Source organism: Heliangelus exortis, chromosome 23, assembly GCF_036169615.1.
Source record: "Heliangelus exortis chromosome 23, bHelExo1.hap1, whole genome shotgun sequence".
NCBI lineage: Eukaryota > Metazoa > Chordata > Aves > Apodiformes > Trochilidae > Heliangelus > Heliangelus exortis.
Genome location: NC_092444.1, coordinates 7,321,319 through 7,341,749, shown reverse-complemented (window position 1 = coordinate 7,341,749; position 20,431 = coordinate 7,321,319). Strand labels below are relative to the sequence as shown.

Sequence of the window (20,431 nt, the reverse complement as noted above, 5' to 3'; positions counted from 1 at the left end):
GACCTATGAAGTAATTAAAATCAGAGAACAAATTTTCTCCCCAAAATGAAAAAAATGTCCACCATTTTCCCCTCAGATTTCTGAGCTCTCAGGAATCACACACATCTCATGGCAAATACCTGCAGCTTAGGCCTTCAGAGCCTTTCTTTTCATCAGTGTGTCCACTTGCAACAAGGCATGGGATGATGTATTTTTCAAACCTCCCACGGAAATTCCTCATCAGGAAAGCCTGGGCTGCCAGATAAGCATCAGAACTAGAAAATCCAGGAAAAAGTATCATCTTAGCAAGAAAAAAAGTGAACCTATCTACTGAGCTATTTGTTTTTCCTGTTTCTTAGTCACACAATCAAAACTGAACTTGACAGTGATTCTATGATTCAAGCTCATCATGTCAGTGATATGGAAACAGACATGGTCACATTTCTGTAATACAATATGCCAAGCAATACTTCATAATAAGACTTTTCAAATATCAATTTTATTTTTTATGACCTGTACTGAAAGTATTTAAAAATTCTAATTTATGGCTTGCAATGAACATGGGGTTTTAGTCAGAAATATCCAACATCCAGTACTGCCAAATGCTTTAAGTGTGTATTTACTTCCAAAAACTTCTAAATTCCACAGATTAAACAGAAAAGTGGTTCTAAAAAGTTGAATTCTCTACCAAACAGGGGACCTGAAGCATCAGATTTTGTATCTAAGTATCCACATTTCTAGACAGCACATGCTACTAATGTTAATTCTCACTGAGGGATACGTATTGTGAAATGACTATTTCAAACACACATTTTACAACATCCTTACATTTCTAGGACTGAAGATGACCCTGATAGACTATGTAAGACCTCAAAAAAAAAAAAAAAAAATTAACCCAGCCCCATGGATATGGGCATCAGATGGTTTCCATTTGGGGTGAATGTATCCAGCTCTGTTAGACCTGTTCAGAAAAGGTATATTAATAGGGGTTTATTTTAATAACCTAGTTCATCTTTCTAGTTGCCCTTTGAAATAACATCCTTGCTGGTTCAGCCAAATTTACCCACACAGCCACAGCTCATGCTTTCTGAAATATTCTTTGAAGTCTTCAATCCCTCTGATGCATAAAGGGATTCTTTGCCTTACATGAGAGGCTACAGCTGTGTGGCTTAAAAGCAGCACTAATTTTGGAAGCAGCCTTTGCAACATAGCTAAAGCTATTTCTTCTCTACATTTTGCTTTCTTCTCTACCTATAGGTTGTAGTAGATTTGTCAAGCTACTTATGATCTTCTCTATGTAGTACAAGATGCTTTTGCTGACTTACTCAGGTTTTAGCTCTTCGGATTTGGGTTGCTCAGAACTATCTAGGGAAGGCTTTCTAGATTTGGTGCCTCTGTTGCTTTCCAGCTGTCTGGGAGGCTGCTGTCTGGTCATGGAGACATGCAATTTATTTCCCTCTCTCTTCCCATTTTTCTCCATTTTCTGCAAACACACAGAGACATGATACACTGGGGGTGATCACTGGTAACCCAACCAGCACATCAAATTAGAAATACACGGTCCCTGACCCAACAGTACAGAACCTGAGAGGTGATAGAGTGCCTGAAACAAGGTAGCAGCAATAGGATTATGGTAACAAGCCATAAACACAGGAATTATTACATAACAATACACTTCTAGTACTGTAAAATTAGGATGAAATGGACATATTTTACCCACTTGAAAAATGAGAGCAGTTGACTAAATGACTCCATCTCCCATGGGAATTTTACCTCTGTGTGCCATGATTAAAGACAATGATAGGTGCTCACACAGATGAACTGACCCACAGCATTGCACATAAAGTCCACACATGCTATAAATCTGCAAGAGGTGTAGAAACCTTTGTTTTTAAAGAGTACTTGCAGTCAGAATTTGCAAGAAAATCCTCTGGGAATGCTTCTGAAATTGTTAGCATGAAATTAAATTATTGCTCAGTGAACAGACTACACATTCATTAAGTGCAACAGCACAGTCACTGTCTTGTCCTTTACAGGCAGGTCTTACAGGGAGTGTGAGTTTGGGCTTCATTAATATGCAAATAATTTTATGATAAAAATACCATCCAGAGAAATAAATATCTGTAAGGAACAGACCAAGAGCATGTGCTGGTTCTTAGCATTCCTTACTTGTACTTCTGCCTCTGTTGCAGCTGCTCTGCAAAGCATCTGAGCTGCCTCTTCTCTGATTAGCTGATCTGGCAACACTGGTCTGAAGGACACTTGAATCCAGCTTTTCTGGGAGAGTGAGAGCACACAAGAAGGACAGGAAAAATTAAAAATTCAGCCCTCGTGCATGCAGTACACCTACAAACCTCAATAGGAGCATAGACACGACACCAAAAAATTAACAAATAAAATACAAATATTTTGCAGGTGAATAAGGTGATCTTAAGGATAAGGGTGCTCACAGCTTTTTTGGAAGTCCACTGTGTTATAGTGTGCTGGTTTTACTTGACCCATATTTGTGATATTTAAATATTCTTCAAACAAATCATAATAACAACACTGGGGTAAGAACACTTGAGCAAAACCCTCCCATAAAGCATTACCCAGACTGGCAAGTTAACACCTCATGTCTGATTTAAAGCACTATTTTAAATAATATTTATATTAGAATAGCCAAAACATTTTGTACGTTTTCAGCTTCATTTGCAAGCAGCAGCATTTGTGGGGATGTAGATGATGGAAAGATTTGGCAGAACACTCGATGTGGAAAGGGAATTTACCTCCCCAGGCAGCACAGTTCCAACAGAAGGTACAATTGTCACTGGACAATCTTCTGGCACTTGGAATTCAAATGAAGTGGGTCCAACAGGGGCAACTTCCCCGTTGCCAATTCTTGGGACAGGATGAGTAAAGGGGTTGACACTCACATGGGAATTAATCACATACAGTGTTGCTGTAGACACACCACTTAGAGCTGTTGCAGCAAACTGAACTAAGGAATGAGACAGCTCAAGAGGTGGGTGGACTCCAATTGCTTTGCATGACAGCTTGAATTGTCTAAAAATAAACACATGATAAATTGTCTCAGCATAAAATAGTGTCTTAATCAGCCTGGAAAATAGGGAACTAATCCTGTAGTCCCTATTTAAGCAGAATTTCAAGCTTGCAATGGGAATTTTGCCTAAAGATGAACAATACTACTATCTATTTTTAATCCACAATTGGCTTGAATCCCTACTTGAATTCTTCCTCTGTGAACTTCTGGAAATACCTCCAGTCATATCCAACCTCATACGATCATCATTTTAGTAGCATTAGCTTACTGTAAGAAGAGTTAAAAAAATAATTTAAAAAAGCTGTCAGTAAATCTGCTGAAAAAGCAGGCAGAACACTGCAGGTTAAGACACAACCTTCAGCAACTTGCATCTTGGCTGCGTGGTGAGTTTCAGGGTTAGGATGAGGCAGCAAAGACAGATGTGAATGAAGGATGAAGCTAACAGGCTCTGAGCCACTCTTGTGAACTCAAGGATTCCTGCCTGACTCACATTTTTATCCTACCTTACCTGCCTCACCTCTTCAAAGTAGGCTAGGATTGAATTTCTGGACTACCTTAACAGTGGAAATTCAGTGTGATTTAGATTTCTAAGATTACCCACTCAGTCAGTTTCTTAACATACCTATTAATCTCTGACTTGCAGGTTAGTTCAAAGCTGTACTCTTTTGCCTTGATAGCTTTAAAGATTACATCCAATGTTAGGCTTTCAAGGGGAAGAAGAATTCCAAATCCATCATTGGGCTGGATTTCAACAAACTTCAAAATGGCAGGATAAGAAATTATTGTTATTAAAACAAGAAATTACTATTTGTCAAATTATTAAATAAATTAAAATAAGACATTACTGGGAAGATAAGAAAATTCCAAATTATTTTAGTTAACTCCTTGTTTTAATCTCTAAAAGAGCAGAGAAAGGGAGGAGAATGTGTAATAAAATGTCAGGTTCCAATGTGCCAAACCATCTCACACTGTGATCATCATGCTGTTATGAAGCTTGAACAGCAAACTTTTTGGAAAAGCAAACCAAACCAACCCACCAACCAACAAAAGGTAGATGTAGCCCACATGAAACCAGCATCTCCTGTGTTTAATTTAGCTTCCACATTAATGCAGTCAGTCAGCAGACAGGCAGGGCTCAGGGCAGGACTCCCAGTCCTGCTCTACAGACAGAGTGGTTTGGCTTTTGGATGCAAACTCAGCAATATCCCTCAGCCTGGTTTATTTAGTAGCATAAGGAACCTCTAAGTCTGAAAGAAAAGTAGATTTCTTGGTGTAAAAAACCAGGTATCTTATTAGGCTAACGTTATCCTATTAATGCTATATAGGAGAGACTAATAAGATTTCCTCAAAGATGTTTATAGTGCTTGTAAAATGCTTAGGGTGTAGTATGATGAAATTCACACAAACCATTACCAGAGCTGCTCTGTGTGTTACACAGTGCTGCAGGCAGGAGTGTTTCCTTTATGGCTTCACAAGAAACAGCCATGGTTTATATACACTCACACTAATACACTTCTTAATAACAATTACACATAGTTTGATACAAGAAGAGAAGTGTGTGGGACAGCTACATACCTCTGGCAGTCTCACAAATCCAAACTCCTGTGGCAAGATGGATTTGTTGGTTAGGGTGACACTTGCCTTCACACCTTCATAGATGGTGCAGTATCCAAAATTGATTTGTGCTGGACTGATTTCCAAATCAGAAGTAGTGACAATTGCATGGACAGTAAAATTAACTTTTTTAGCCTGAAACAAATGCAAAAACCTGTAGCCTTGTAAAACACCTGTAGCACTGTAAGGACAGGATTTAAGTGAATTGCCAGGGAATAGATGAGCACTGACTAGAAAGGATTTAACTTTGTTTTTTAAACATGCTTACAAGAAGGAACTATCAAATCTGTATTATCTCTTTAAGCACCTTTTGCTATTACCATTGGACTTCAACTAGTAAAGACCTAATCTAAGATTAGGCACCATTAAGTGTCTATTCACTAAAATAATGCCAAACTTGTCAGCCTGATAACAGCACAGTAAAAATCACTAACCTTATCCACAATCAGTATTGTGGCTGGAACTTCCAGAACTCTTGTCTCTCTGTTAAAATAGCTCCCTGCATCTTCAGGAAGAGAGTTCCTAAAAATCAAAAAGTACATTCAGTTTAACAAAAAATATTTTTACAATTTTCTAGCATTGTATCACTAAGCAGAGAGACATAAATAAAGTGAACCTACACTTGGAGACCAATTGTGTCTGAATATTTACCATATTAGTAATTTATAAGAATTCTGTGAGTTTTCTGTAGCTGAAGCAACTTGCTACCATAAGCTGAATTTTGGAGCTTCAGGCCAGGACAACAAAAAACCTCTGGCATTTTTAGCTCTGCTGGTCTATTTATGGTGTCTTACAGCACCAGAGTGAATTGCTTCCTGTTCCCAGGTCTCCACAGTGACAACCTTCCTACTACTACTACTGGAATTACATCCAATTTTTTAATGTATTGTTAAAGAATAGTCAATGAATAAATAGCACCCACTCAGTCACCATGGTGATCTGAAATCTTGCTGGCTGTTATTTGCCTGTCTGAAATGGGACTTCAGAAGTTGATCTTCAAAGGTATTGCTAAATTGTTTAAAGATAGGAACTGGAGCTGAATATAAGGCAGGAATAAAGTCTCAGCTTTCACTGTGTCACAGGAATATTAGAAGAGCAGAAGTTCATGTACTACAAAATAATTCAGAGAGGAAAAAAGTAATTTTAAGTGTACAGACTTAGAGGGATGGACTCTAAATTAGCTATTAGGCCCTGGAGGAAAAGACACCAAAATCCTTCAGATAGTTCTCTAAAAATGGCCATGCTTAAAAGCAATTATAGAGAAGCATAGAAGTAAAATCTGTATGACTAGGTCCAAATGACAAAAAACTAAAAGCTGTGGTATCTGGGAATTCTGAAAGGCAGCAGATTAGAGAATTTGCCTTCAAATAAACAGAAAATGTCTGCTCTGAACAACCAAAAAGTTGTGAGAGCTGGGGTGTCTGACCAAGCATTTCAGAGTGCTCAGAATACAGGGAGAGGTTCCCAAGCCTTCAGTCACCTCTGTCTTTTCTTGTCACTTTTGTGTTACATTTAACATAACTAATTTGTCTGCTGAGAAAACCAACCTTATAACAGTATATCCATGAGGAGGCATTCACAGAAATGTGTCACTAGCTCAGTACTTCATATCAGCTTGTAGCAAGCTCATTTTCCTCTGTCATACACACACTCCCTGTGTGTGTGAGGTCTTGTGAAACTGATCTGTACACTGAAACAGCCAGATACTTATTTTGGGTGTCAGAAATGCCTTAATCTCATCAAATCTTCTCTCTGAAGCTTCTGTTTTTCAAAGAAAGATTAATGCCCTAAATCCCAGCTGTGCTTCTATCCCTCAGTAAGTGTTAGAGTGCTTTACAGCATCTGGATTGAAACCTGTCATAATGGTTACTGTTGCCGGAATCTGATAGGACTGGAGATGTTGGAAGAACTGTAAATACTTTCAGTGCTTTGGATATTAACCTGGTAAAAATTTCAAAACCAGGGAACAGAGTCTCAATTTAGAATCCAGAGATGCTGGACCCACATCAATGAAAATCCAAACAGACTGATGTCAGTGGGTACAGGTAGCAGATGGAAAAAAGGAGCAGGTTTGCAGCAGCAACCAGTGCAGAAGCTGTCAGAGTATTTGGCTACACACCAGATTTGGGACCTATATAATTTAATTTTTATGTGCAAAGAGATGTCCTGCTGAATTATTTAGAATGGCAACAGTAAGACAAATGAAATTAACAGAGCTTTTTCATCTTTTTTTTTTTTAACTGCAGTTCTTTGTTTCCTATAACCGTGCTGTGTTTGTATGTGTAGATATATCATGAAATAGAGAAAAGAAACTTGTTGAGATAAGGCTGTTAGCATCTTAGAAGAGTTTATGTAATATGCCACGTGAAATTCAAGATCAATACACCCCTGTTTTGGAGAAAAATGTACATGGGTAGGAGAGATATAAACAGGAAGCCCAACAATTCTTACCTTCATTAGCAAGAACAGGAGTTCTTGGCCAGAACTTATGGAGTCAGTGATCCATGAAATAACCACCTGCCCAGAAACCTCTCTCTTGTATAAGAATAACTTCCCCACAGAAATGTGAGCAGCCTACCAGGAATGCAACTGCTAAGATTTTCACACTGCTGCTCTCACCACAGGAAAAGCATTTCCTCACAGGTATCTGGTCCAAGTTAATTTCCTCCTTGAGCATCTGGCACCAGCAGTGTGAAGTCCAGCCTGCTACAGTGTGGAGGGAGAAAAAACTTGGACCTGCTCAGGTTTTCCACTGACAGCCACAGACAGATATTGTCCTAAATGCTGAAAAGATGAATTTGTTTGGTTACCTTGGCAGAAACCTCAGTTGTGCACTGAAGGATGACTGAGCTTGAATGAAAGCTGTTTTGGGAAGCAGCTCCATGTGCTTGCTCAGTTCTTTGCAGACTTCAAACTTCAAACGTAGCATGGTTTTTGCTCTGCAAACAGACCAGAGGGGCTGAGGTGGTTTTGAGGCTCCATAATCCATCTCAGCAATGTCTGCCCCTGGGGTTTGGTACTCCCTGCCCCCCACCTTGCTTCTCTGCTCTGCATTACAATTATAACTATTTCAAGCTTCCTTTGAAAATGATGGGCATGTAAAACTGCTACAGCAAAATCACACAGTTGTATTCTCTTTTAAGATAAGTATAGAAAACAAGATTTTGGAAGCACTGTAAGTAAACCCAGCTGTATTTCCAGCAATGTACACAGCTGATTGGAATATAATTACCAAAGTGCAGCACAGTGGTAAGTCAGGTCATAGGAAAGTCAAAGCCAAATTACCATGAAATACCAGCTAATTATTTGCTCCTCACATACATTCCTTCTGTCTGAATCAATAGGAATGACTCATGTAATGTTTGAGACACCTAATTGGGCCTGGCTGCAGCACAGAGCCCACTCAAGATAGGAAAGGAAAAGCCATCTTGTAATGCTGGATCTAGGTCATGTAACAACTGGTGTGGGTGGGATACAACAAATGAAAACTTCTTCTTCCATCTGAGAGACAGGAAAATGAAGCCCAGGGACTCACAAGAGGGGCCAAGGATACCCCCGTGCTGCTGGAGGGGCTGACAAGCACTTCCAGTCCCAGCCTGCAGGGGGATTGAAAGAATGAACCTGAAAGAGCACAGAACGCCTAAAACATCAACAAGAGCCCAGTCTGTGAGTTCTGTTCGTCCTCATTATCATCATAATCATCTCAAAACCCACGCTGCCAAAAATTAAACCTGTAAATGAGGGAAAAAAACCCTCAGACTAAGGGAGAGTGTGTGGGGGGCTGTCTTATGCACTGAGAGCACTGCTGCTTTTGGTTTTTCCTCCCCCAAAACCATGGTGACTTCTTTTAAATCGATGTGAATTCACAGATGTCTTGTAACTTCTCTAACAGTAGAGATTCCAGCAGGCTGGAAGTCATAAGTGTGGCTAAGCTGGTACTGTCAGGTCCTCAGCTAAAACTTGTGATCCTAAGAATGGCATTTTGGCCACTAGGAACTCCCTCCTTACTGAATTTTTGCCTTGCTATAACACAGTGATAACCACAAACCTCACTAGGCTTTGGAATTTTATGGCTATGTGCAAAATTGCCAAGCAATTTACAAATATTGCAACTTGTCATCTTCCTTCTCTTGGACTGGTTAACAAGCTGTCAGTCCAGATGGTTTGCTCTAAATCAACAGCTATAGCATGTGGTACTGGGAGCCTGGAATGATTTCTGACTGTTGACAATTTAAGAGAAGTATATACTACTTCATTAAATCAGTGCAGATTATAACCTCCCAAAGAAATTACATTTCAAAGTGATTTATATTTGACAGGATTCTGATAAGATACTTTGACCCTTTATGCTGCTTATTTATGCTTCCTGATTACTGTTTCTTATGTGACCAGAAAAAAAACCCAAACAAAACAAAACCCAAACTGAAAACAAACCAAACATTTGGCAATTCTACACAGCTTGCTGGGGCACTTAAATACCGGAGCCATCTATTTAACTTGAAAACCTAATCTTCTACTAATGCTGCAGACTACAATGTTACAGGTTGTAGCAACAAGACACCGACAAGTTCTTTCTGTTGTTCTGTTAGATGTTCCTGTGTAGTGGTGGCTATTTTATCATCTCCCTCAGGTCTGGGCCAGATTTTGCCCCAGAAATCTAAAGAAATCTCTTGCTACAAGCTTAAGGTGTTTGTGTTTTTTTCTATAGCTTCTTAGGGACTGGAGCAGAAATTTGTAAGAATATTGCTGCACATGAAATACAGTCATTTGAGCTGAAATTCAAAGTATAACAAAGACAATTTTTCCTAACTATGGATAACTGGGTGATAAATCAAAGGCTTGATTTGTCAAGGCTCTAAGGACAGTATGCTACATATTAAGTGCTCTTAATTTTGTGAAACTTGGCAAAGGATCAGGAGGATTTTTCCCTAAGCTAAGAAGTTTTGCTCTAAGCAATTTGACAGCTTCTCTCTTTGGGATCCCCTTGAAATGTTAAGTTTTCATTAGGAGAGTTATTCTGCTCCTATACTTAGACGTTTTATCCCTGGGTTATCTAGACCAAGTAAAATCACTTACATAACAACCTGTGCCTGTCATATCTGTAAGCTGAATTTCTGAGATAACAGCTTTACTCATTTCTTTCCAACTGTGAAGCATCTCTGCAGTCTGTAATTCTGGTAAGAGGTTTAGAATGGATGCTTCCTACAGACCCAAGCTCTCCCCCACCCTGGCAGGGAGCCGCCCCCAGCCTATTCAAATGCAAACTGATCAAATGAACATTCAGTTGTGACTGCACTGGGTGGAGGGGAGACACCCAGCACCTAAAGACAGTCAGAGGGGCCCTCAAGACATCACCTGGTGACTTACAGTCACATTTTTTAGCTAGGGAAGGCAGCTGGTAAGGCAAGGGCAGCTGACCTGCTGTGAATGACAAGGCAGTCCTGGTACAGCCGGTCATACATACAGATCTTTAAATCGATGTTGGGGTTGGACACCCAGACTGGCACATCAGCTGAGACCCCGGTGGCACTGAAGCACAGCTGTCAATATAAAAATCAAGAGTATCATCATTATTGCTAAATTCTTACTGATCTAGACAGGGCAGGAATTTGTGCTATAACCTACAGCTGAGTAAGGCTACAGTGTTTTGAGGCAAGTTTTGCACAATATCACTCACTGGTTTGCAGCTGGAGTTGTCAAATGTGATCACAAACTCTGCCTGCACATCCCCAGGGACAGCTGGGACAAATAAAACCTCAAGTTTGACTGAGCTGAAGGGTCCGATTTCACCTTCAGTAACCTAAACAAGAAATACATTTTTAATGAAAATCTGACTGTATTACTGTAAATTGCTATCAACTGTTTTGAAATAAAGAAGCAGTTTATACTAAAGCTCTACAAACACTATTACAGTCACTTTGTAGCTAGACTGACAAAGGCTTAGTGAAAACCTTGCCTGTACCTCAGGATCTTCATTACCTTTCCAAGCATAATTTCAACTGGTGTTTCTTCAGGAGAAAGTTGCACTAAATTATCTGCATTATCTGCATTTTGGTCTGATCTGGAATTCAGTGCATCTTGACCAAGTTGTTCTGGGGGAAAAAAAACCCAACATAAACAAAACCCCACAAAACACTGGATGAGTGCATCAGCAACCCACAACCTTCTCATGAAACATCTAGTTTCCTGCAGTTGGAATGATCAATATATAAAAGAAATATTAAAGAATATAGGTAAAGAAATTAAGAAAGTATTTATTCTACAAAACTGGGTTTTATTAAACACATAGTAAATATTAGGGATGGGATAGAAAATGTCTGAGGAGGTTCATCTTTCTGCTTCCTTGTTCCTAGAATTACAGACTATAAAAAGAAACCTGTCATGTGCATTTCTATTCTGAGACATGGGTATTCAGTTGCTGAGACACAAATGGTAACAATGCTGCCATTTCTGTAAGCAGTTGGGTTCTGACTGAACTGTTGATCCCTGGTGAGAGATAAGATTCTCTGCTGCTTTTGATATAATGGTGTCAGAATATTACTTCAGTCATTTTTTTTTTTTGTGAGGCAGCATACAAAGAAACATAACCCTACTACTAGAATGAGGAACTACTTAACTTACTGAGTAACTTTGCACATGGGATTGCACAGTTCACTGCAGGAAGCTCTACAAATGGATGATGCTCAGAAATGGAGCTGCCAGGTTCCTGACAGACATCTCACCTGTGGAACCATTGCTGAGCTGTGGCTCCATCCTCTGGGCTGCACAGGAGGTCAGTCCTGCACCATGGTCAGGATAAATTTGGTCATTCTCTTCTACAGATGTCACAGGACTATTGCTGACTTTCTTTTCAGAGACAGACTCACTGAAATGTTGAGTAATCTATGAGAAAACACAGAAAAAACATTTTCTGCTGGGACTGTTAATAGAGCTTGCACTAGCTCCAATTTTATCAGGCAGCTGCAAATCAGACTTGTGCTTTCTTGCAAGTGTTCCACATTATAAATGGAGAAAGGTGGGTGGGTGGTTGATGTGGGATTTTTTATTTTTTTTCATCTGAAGATTTCCCCAATTAAAGAATAAAATGCACAATTTATTTAGAAAGGCAGCAAGTACATCTCCAGACTTAAGCTCTTTAGTCTTCTCAAATCTGCCCCACAGTGCCAATATACAACAACAATGCTGTGCATGCTTTCTAAGTGTTTTTCACTTAAAACTGTCTGCTAGGTGGAGGAGTACAGCTGTTAGGATCCCTCAGTGCCAGCTGAAGCACACTGTGGGGAGCAATTGGTATCAGGTCTAACACCACAAGTTTTGTCAGATCTGCACCAAGCACCTGAATTTTGGTTCATTTCTTCAACAGTCTCTGCCTCATTGCCTCCCAGGAATTTCCACTGGAAACAAAATTACACTTTCTTTCTTCCTTCACCCCCAAGTACTGGTTTTAAATTTCTCTTGTGATATGTGGGGGTCCAACAGACTGTAAGATACATCAAGCCAAACAAACTACTAAAGGCTGGACCAGATCTTCCAGAGTCCCGTGCAACCTGAGCTGTTCTTTGCAAAGCAGAATGTTTCCATCAGTTTGGGGAAATGCTTTTGATCCTACCATTCCTTCAGAAGATTTTGCTGTTGCTCTGCATGTAGTACTGTCACCTGCTGACATCTGAACTTTGAATCTTGCTCCCAAAGCTCCACTGTTTGTCAGCTTGATGGTCTGTGAAATTGTCTCTCCCACCACATGGCTGCCAAAGTCAATGAGCTCTTTATCTAGTGCCAGCTGTGAGGAGATAAACCATTAATTACTACTGTGCTAGATTGCTACATCAGTTCAATGAGCATCCACCTTTTCAAGAATAGAACTTTGAAGTTAATTTCTAAGACAGTATCAAATAACAATATAAACTGTTCACATCCTTCTGCCTTTTTGTAGAAGCCAACTCATTAAAACAGTGCCACTTCGAGCTCAGTCCATTATATGAAAATGGAAAAAAACATTGAATTCTGTCCATCATAGCAGCTTGCATGAAGATAAAAAGTGACTGCAGTCTGGGATGGAAGCTCCAAAAATTACAAGCACAAGACAGCTCCTCTCCAGCCACCTCTTGCAAAGTATTTTCAATAATATTTATGCTATCTCATTTTTTCTGCTACTGTTGTTAAATTGACTCTGAACATAGGTGGGAAAGTCACTTACAATGCATCTCTTGGCTGTACACTTCAATGGAACAGAAAAAGAACCTGTCTGTTCCATAAACAGGACTTCTCCTTCCAGAGTTTCATCTACCTAGAAAAAACCCAAAAACCAACAAACAAAACCAATGCAAGTACTTTGCAAAGCTTTAGCTTATACAGTCTGGTGAATTTTCACTTATTCTTCGAGTAACATTAAAATGTCTCTCTCCAGATTCAACATTTCCACTTTCAAACAGTCTTTGGTAACTGCCTGGCTAACTTCCCCTGGGCAATACTATAACTCTTTCTGTATGGAGAAAGTTTCAAGAACACACCAAGAATACTTAATGAGGCATTTTTCTAAAACGTGTCCTTAGAATATGCTTGGTTACACTTTAAAGGATCTTGAACACACACACACACACACACACACACACACACACGTGGCTGTCCAAGTACCTCTTATAGAAAGGTAGTTTGCTCCCTTGCTAACAGTTAAGACATCAAATTAATAATGTTTTTTATCAGATAGTGGATTATAGAAGGATTCTCAGCATTGTGTAATTTAGCACTCAGGTGCATTTACCTTTGGCTTAAACATAACCACTACTTCACAGGACATTCCAGCAGCTATTTTGCCAGGTGGATCAAAACTATGGAGATAATTAACATAAAATTCCAAATTAAACCTATGTGTGAAACACACAGCTCCTATTTTGGTAACAATAGCAGATTTAAATTCCACACTCCCCCCAACTTAGATGTAATGCTTTGGAAAGTCAGAATGAGTGACAGATTAATGAGAAGCTGCAGAACACTGCTGCAATTGTAACATCCCAGAGGCAGGTGCAGCTGCTGTTGTGGGACAGTTGTCCTAAGCCCATCTCAGTGAGCCTCTTCCTCCTCAACTCTCAGACATAGTTCAGTTCCTCACCACACAAATGAAATGTAATAATTTAGATGTCTTTACTGAAATCTATTTAATTTACTACAGAATTTGGTTACATCTGCTGTGGTACAAAGGGAAAACAAGGAACTACTGTAGAGTTAATTTTACTCACTGGATACTGATGAAGTCCTTGAGCCACTCACTGGTTCCCACTAGTCTGCAGTAATTAACACTGTAGGATGCATTTATCAAAACAATCTTCTTTTTGTAGATTTGACCAACATCAAAATCCTTGGAACACCAAACATATCAGGTGGTGGGCATTACATTAAGCAGCATTTACACATGCAGTGGCAAAACCAACTCCTTTCCCCATAGCTGTGCCCATAATCCCTGCTGGGATCCCAGCCCTTTGTGCAAAGTGTGTGTAAACCCCTAAAGCATTGTCTTGCCACAGAAAAGCCCTCTCAAAACAGCCTGTAAAGCCAGGAGCTCAGGCTTCACATCTGGGCTTTGTGCACAGCTCAGGCACAAAGCTGAAGAACTGGAAATGACCTGTGCACTGTGATAGGCTCTTCCAAACTGGACTCTAGTCCTGACTTCCTTAAGAACATAACTGTAGAGTAATAATGGAAATACAAACAATATGTAAGTAAAAGGTACACTCCCTTTTAAAAAGCATGGAACACAGTTTTATTAAGGTGCTTCATAATTTTCTGACCTTTCTCACAGTATTTAAATTCCCCTAAGAAAGTATTTTATAATTTAGACCTAAGTAGTAAAACTACATGATTTATTTAATCTGACTATAACTTTCCTAAGAGATTGCTAGGGAAAAAGGCAAGTACTCTTTCTGGTTTGACTAAAGACCAGTTTAAAAATTCAAAAATTTTTTTTTCTTAATTTCTTCCCAGTGCAACAGAATTTTGACCAAGACACTGGTCTGTAGATAGAGTAAGTACATACATCACCTTTACACATCCCATGCAGAATGGCCACTAACCTTGAAATGAATGCAGCTGGGTTTGCTGTAGAAAGCACATCCCTTCAACTCACGACCAGACACTCTTTGCTTGTGAATTCCAGTCTGGAATTCCTCTGTTTTTCTCTCAAATCTTTCTTTTCCCACTACCTTCGTAGCCAGCTGCTTTGCATCCACTTCTTCAGATATCTGGTAAGGAACATCAGCAAACCCCAGCATGACTGTAAGTGTGATCACAGACCCCACACCTGAAAGTAGGAAGTTTGCACATGGAATCCCTTGGTGTCTGGACAGCCCTTGGCTGCTTCCTCTCCAGATCAAACTCACCCTCCCCACTTCTATACAAGGAATTTAATTTATTCTGAGCTGTCTGTTCTGTAGCTTCTCACCAGCCCACACTGTAGGTTTAAAGGCAGTGTTAGCTCTTCTGCACTTTGACTTCTTCCCCATCAACTACTTAAACAAAGACTCATTCAGAGGAAAATCAGGAAACTTCACAGGAACATTCTAGTTAGGGAGCAGTGCTTTTTTCATGCAAGTAAAGGAATAGGTACTGACATAATCTCTTTTTGCTTGGTTATAAAGTCTGCTTCTAAAGATCTTCTACATCCCAAAAAAGCAGAAGATACAAGTATACCTTGGGATAACATTCAGGATCCTAACTACACAATTCCACTCCATGACTGCATTATTTCTTTCTCTTTAGAGTACAGAGCAGTATTACTGTGCTAGGAGATTTGCTTTGCTTTGCCAGGTATGTTATGGATAGAGTTGTTTCCACACAAAGCAATCTGTGTTGCCAACTCAACAGAAAGTCATGTTTAGCTTCTTTTAAACTCCAGTGAGTAAATATGATGTGATGTGTGTTGTCAGGTATCTCTGAATTAACTTGAAATATTCTTTTCTCTTTAAGAGAACAAACACTACAAGAATAGTGCCTGAAACAGCAATTACTCTGATGATGTTCTCACATCTGTATCTCTACAGCTAGGTAATAAAGTCTGCATGTTAACTGCAAAATAATGATTGTTTTTAAGCAAGGTTCCAAAAACAGCACTTGCCTCACTTTTGAGGTCATAATTTTCACATTTAAAAATACTGATTTATGTTATCCCTTTCCCAGCCTTCTGGAATGTGACCAAGTTCTCCAACTGTGAGATGACTTTGTGAAGCCAGCAACAAAAACCATTCTACTGACCTTGAATAGCTCTAGGGTGATAAAATCCAGCACTTCATCTTCAACTACTAGGGAAGAAAATGAAACTTTCCTAATCACAAGAGTATCTCATGTGCATTTTGATTTATTTTCTATTTCTAATAAGAGATAGCACAACATTTACCTCTTGCAAGCCATAGTCCTGACTCAAAGGTTCAGGCAGTTCTGGTTCTATGAGGATTTTGTCCCCCTTATCCTCATCTTCACCACTTTCACAGAACACTTCATGAGGTTTTTTTTCAGAAGTCTCTCCTACAGATGCTCTTCTCTCACCAGATGAGGAAGAAGCTTTTGGAGGGCACCATGACTTTTGTGAAGGAACCTGAATCTTGAAGATATAATTACAGAAGACAGTTACTTCAACAGTTAACACTTCTGAGAAGATCTCTTCTGTCACAGATGACAACCTAAGTCAATCCTTTCTTAAGACACTGAACACAGACAAAACCTTATGTTAAAAGCATCAATATGATATTAACTGTACACTATAGGAGGCTGGAAAATTATTCCCCACTAGTTCTGTACTGTCTCTCTTTGGGTGCAGCCTGTGCTATTCTGTGCTATTCACAGGCAAAGGACTTCAGTGCCCTGCACCTTTGACAAAGATGAATCTCAAGCCAGTAAATTCTTAGGCCTTTGTTTACCTGTGGCCAAGCTGCAGCTGAAGGTGTGCAGGTCTTCTCAATGTATTGCCACGTTCTCATTCTCCACAGTAAAGAACTCCCAGGTTTGCCACCACCCTTAACTTCCTTAGCACAAGACTGACTTCTTTTCTGCTTGTGAATGGAAGCTTTTTCTTGTAAAATTCGAGATACAATCTCAATTTTTCTTAATTTTTGGTGTTCTCTAAAAGCTCTGTAATCAGATATTGTAAGAAACATTAAGCCCATCCTGGTTGCCTGTGAACAATATTAACTACAGTCCATTTCCTTATGAGGCTTTAAGCTAAATGGAAGGTCTTCAAATTGGGTGCAGTGGTAATTTGTGTCAAGGCACAGGTGACTCAGAGGCTATTTATACATTTTGGCAGACTAAATATACTCACTCTACTGTTTTAGAAGTTGAGGAGTTGACAGAGCATATCAGTCATTGCTACTGAAAACAAAGAATTTTTAGATAATTTTTCTAACCTAGTTAGGTATTTATAGAGAAACACCTACCTGAAACCCAGGGGATTTAATCAAGGGAGGAAGAGCAGTTACAGGTAAGGACAAAAGTGTGGAGGAGAGGAATTCAAAGCTCTGTACAACTGCATATCCAATGACACACTGGGTAGTGTGACCAAAGTGACAGCAGATAATTTAATCTCAGATTTAATACCAGCACTTTAATACCCAATTTTCTGCAACAAATATTACCCACACTAATGATGTCTTTTAATACTTGCACCTCTTCAGCTATCCATATAAATAATTACTGAGTCTAAATAGGAGCAAAGAAAATATCACCTCATTTACACCCAGGCTCCTGCCTACTGAAGCACTTTAATGCTGAACCCCATTGCAGCAGATAAATGGCATTGTGTTTATATGTTTTTGGAAAATCATGGTACAAAGAAATTAATCATGGTTACAGGACACAGGACTCCTGACTCTCAGGTCTTTCTGCCCTAAGTATAAATCCTTTTCCTGTGACCAGCTATTGTCTTTATAAATCTCTTTATAGGGGACATAAAAATTAATGACAGTGATTTTCATGATTAGAGTTATTTTCTTTTGCAGATAATTCATAAATACATATTCAGGCTGAAATACAGTCAAAGAAAACTGAGAATATCCCTTCACAGAAAAGGAGAAAGGCAGAGAGCCCTGGAGGAAATAACTAAGCAGTTCTTCAGCAGATTAGCAGGATTGCAGCTGAAATTAGAAAGGAACTGCTGTGAGAAACATGACACAGCCAGCATTAGGGCTAACAGACTGTGATCTCCCTTGGCCTGCAAAGGGAAACAGTGAAAAAGAGAAAGCAAGGAATGTGAAAAGGATTAAACTTGAACAGAGTGAGCTATTTCCAGCAGATCTCTACAAACTGATGTGGTAATTTTATTAACATGATTTTTAGAACATATTTAGGGATGGCAGAAGTGGTGTTATGCAGCTATCAAGGACGAACCTTTATTTAATCAAAATGTATGACTTAACTGAACCTTTACTGATTAAATCTCTAATATTTGCTACAAGTTCTTGCCTTTGTAGCAGAGCCAACATGCAGAAACACATACCCCAGGCACCCTCTCTTTGGTGTCTTAGTTCAAATTCATCTTCATCAGTGGTTAAAAATAATAATTAAACTTTGCACTGGAATAGATGAGATGCAGACACATTCCCATCAACTTTACTACAAAAGCAGAGGAGTAATTTCAATCAAAAAAAGCACAAAGGAGAGTCCACTCCTGACCCTACTGCAGCACAATCTTCCACAGACTTTTTATAGGAAGAGTCCCCAGGGAAAGCAGAGTTACTGAAGGCATCCAGTTTAGGATCACTGGATTTCCCTCCAGCAGTAGTTTTACCTTTGCACTATTCTTAGCACATGGGCTTCTAACTTCAGTTCTCTGAATAACATCCAAACTAGAAGTACAAGTCAATTACAGCAGACCACACAAATATCCCTCACAGAGTAAAAGAGTGAGTGCCCTGCCCTGAGTCAGCATCATGGATGTTCAGTTTTCAGAGTCCCATGAAGAGCTCCAACATATTCCTCCATGAGCATCAGCAAGCAGCTGAGAGGTGGATGTGAACACTTACTGCTTCTCTTTTTCATGCTTTAGCAGGCGTTCACGGAGAAAAATTTCCTTGGCAACATTGCCTCCTTCTGCCAGGACAGCTTCTCTCCTTTTCACCTCCTGCTTCTTTGCTTCAAGGGCCATTGCTTTCTTCCAAGCCTGGAGAGTCTGGAGTTTTTCCTATGAAGCCATACAAACCAGTTACAGCTTTGATTCACACATTAAAGAGTATAAAACAGACAGTCTAGTGTTGCTCCCCCTTATCTAAGGATAAACTTGTGGTAGATTTCTCTGAACTAGAACTTCCTGGGATTAATATACACAGTAACCATGGTGTGCTGAGATGCAGAAAGCTCCAACTAGGTCAGGGCCACTTCTTTACCCTTCTAGCCTGCCCTTGAAGTGCTACTCAATGAAGCAATGTGAAAGGATACAGTTCTAATCAACTCAGTGTTAAATAAAGAGTATTCCTTCAGCTTCTACAGAACATAAGTAGAACAGCAAAGTAGCATAGCTCAGAAATTCTTAATTTGCATTATTTAAATAATTAAGTAGCTGGTTTTCTTCCATTTGTTTTCTCCATATGAAGTGTTTCTGCACTGGGATCCAAATAACTGGAAATACTTCTGGATGAGTTTTCAGACAGCTTATTAGAATCATAGAATCTTTCAGGCTGGAAAAGGCCCTTGGGATCATCAAGTCCATCATCATCCCTACTCTGCAAAGTTCTCCCCTAAACCATATCCCCCAGCACCCCATCTAAACAGCCCTCAAACACATCCAGGGATGGTGACTCCACCACCTCCCTGGGCAGCCTATTCCAGTGTCTGACCACTCTTTCTGTGAAAATGTTTTTCCTAATGTCCAGTCTAAACCTACCCTGGGTCAGCTGGAAGCCATTCCCTCTTGTTCTACAATAACTACCTGTGAGAAGAGACCAGCACCAACCTCTACAATGTCCTTTCAGGTAGTTACAGAGAGTGATGGGGTCTCCCTTCAGCCTCCTCTTCCTCACACTAAACAGTCCCAGCTCCCTCAATCATTCTGTGTAAGATTTATTCTCCAGGCCCTTCACCACTTCCTTGCCCTCCTCTGCACTCCCTGCAGCACACAAATCTGCAGTGGAACTGCAGTGACTTTCATGAAAACCTGGTGGCCTAGCAGGGCAGAGCCTCCCTTGCCCACAGCAGCCCCAGCAGCAGTACCCTGTTGGAAGTGATGCTGGTTTTCAGGGAGAGCACAGCTTGCATCCTTCTCTCCATATGCTCCCGGCTTTTTGCTTCTTCCTCTGCATTTTTTTCATTAATCCTATAAAACAAATGAGAAATCTTTCAGGCTCATATCCTGGGGAGTTTTTAGTATTAGAATGTTTAACCTGACAAGAAATAATTGTCAGTGTCAGCATTCTCCCCGCACACCTCTGTGTTTTCTACCATCCTGGGTTTGGGTAAAGTGGAGCAGTTGGAATTCCCTTCAGTATACAGCACTGAGCAAGTTACAAGTTCCAATAGGCTTTCAACTGGTTTGCTCAACAACATTTTTAATTTTATTTTGAATATGAAGCATGTGCTCCACATGGTGACATTTATCCAGTTTCTAAAATAAAGTAAGAATTCAGGTGCTGTTCATATAACCAACATTTAAACAATTGCATAGTGAATTTTGTATGAGCAAACCACTTGTGCCCACAATACAAAATAAACCCTAGAGACTAAAACTAGAAGTATGCGGGCATGGAGTAAGTCTGAGAGTATTACAGCTAATTTAATGGTAAACTAGAAAAAAAAAATCTTATATATTGATATATTATA

The 20,431-nt window shown here is 39.6% G+C and overlaps 1 protein-coding gene across 5 annotated transcripts in view; it reads right to left on the bottom strand.

The window, feature by feature from the left end:
* Nucleotides 1–20,431, bottom strand: part of CFAP74 (cilia and flagella associated protein 74) — a 60,157-nt gene that overhangs the window by 7,190 nt on the left and 32,536 nt on the right. For all 5 annotated transcript variants that reach the window (XM_071767023.1, XM_071767025.1, XM_071767021.1 and 2 more), the window contains 21 exons: nt 19,826–19,928; nt 18,643–18,800; nt 16,543–16,753; nt 16,023–16,226; nt 14,704–14,871; nt 13,873–13,991; nt 13,398–13,464; nt 12,834–12,923; nt 12,246–12,416; nt 11,359–11,518; nt 10,616–10,728; nt 10,314–10,436; nt 10,055–10,176; nt 7,447–7,575; nt 5,071–5,158; nt 4,598–4,771; nt 3,645–3,778; nt 2,748–3,024; nt 2,149–2,256; nt 1,305–1,462; nt 120–254 (listed from right to left, as the gene is read on the bottom strand). In XM_071767023.1, coding sequence (XP_071623124.1) covers nt 120–254; nt 1,305–1,462; nt 2,149–2,256; nt 2,748–3,024; nt 3,645–3,778; nt 4,598–4,771; nt 5,071–5,158; nt 7,447–7,575; nt 10,055–10,176; nt 10,314–10,436; nt 10,616–10,728; nt 11,359–11,518; nt 12,246–12,416; nt 12,834–12,923; nt 13,398–13,464; nt 13,873–13,991; nt 14,704–14,871; nt 16,023–16,226; nt 16,543–16,753; nt 18,643–18,800; nt 19,826–19,928 — 3,012 coding nt within the window. The remainder of the gene's footprint in view (nt 1–119; nt 255–1,304; nt 1,463–2,148; nt 2,257–2,747; nt 3,025–3,644; nt 3,779–4,597; nt 4,772–5,070; nt 5,159–7,446; nt 7,576–10,054; nt 10,177–10,313; nt 10,437–10,615; nt 10,729–11,358; nt 11,519–12,245; nt 12,417–12,833; nt 12,924–13,397; nt 13,465–13,872; nt 13,992–14,703; nt 14,872–16,022; nt 16,227–16,542; nt 16,754–18,642; nt 18,801–19,825; nt 19,929–20,431) is intronic.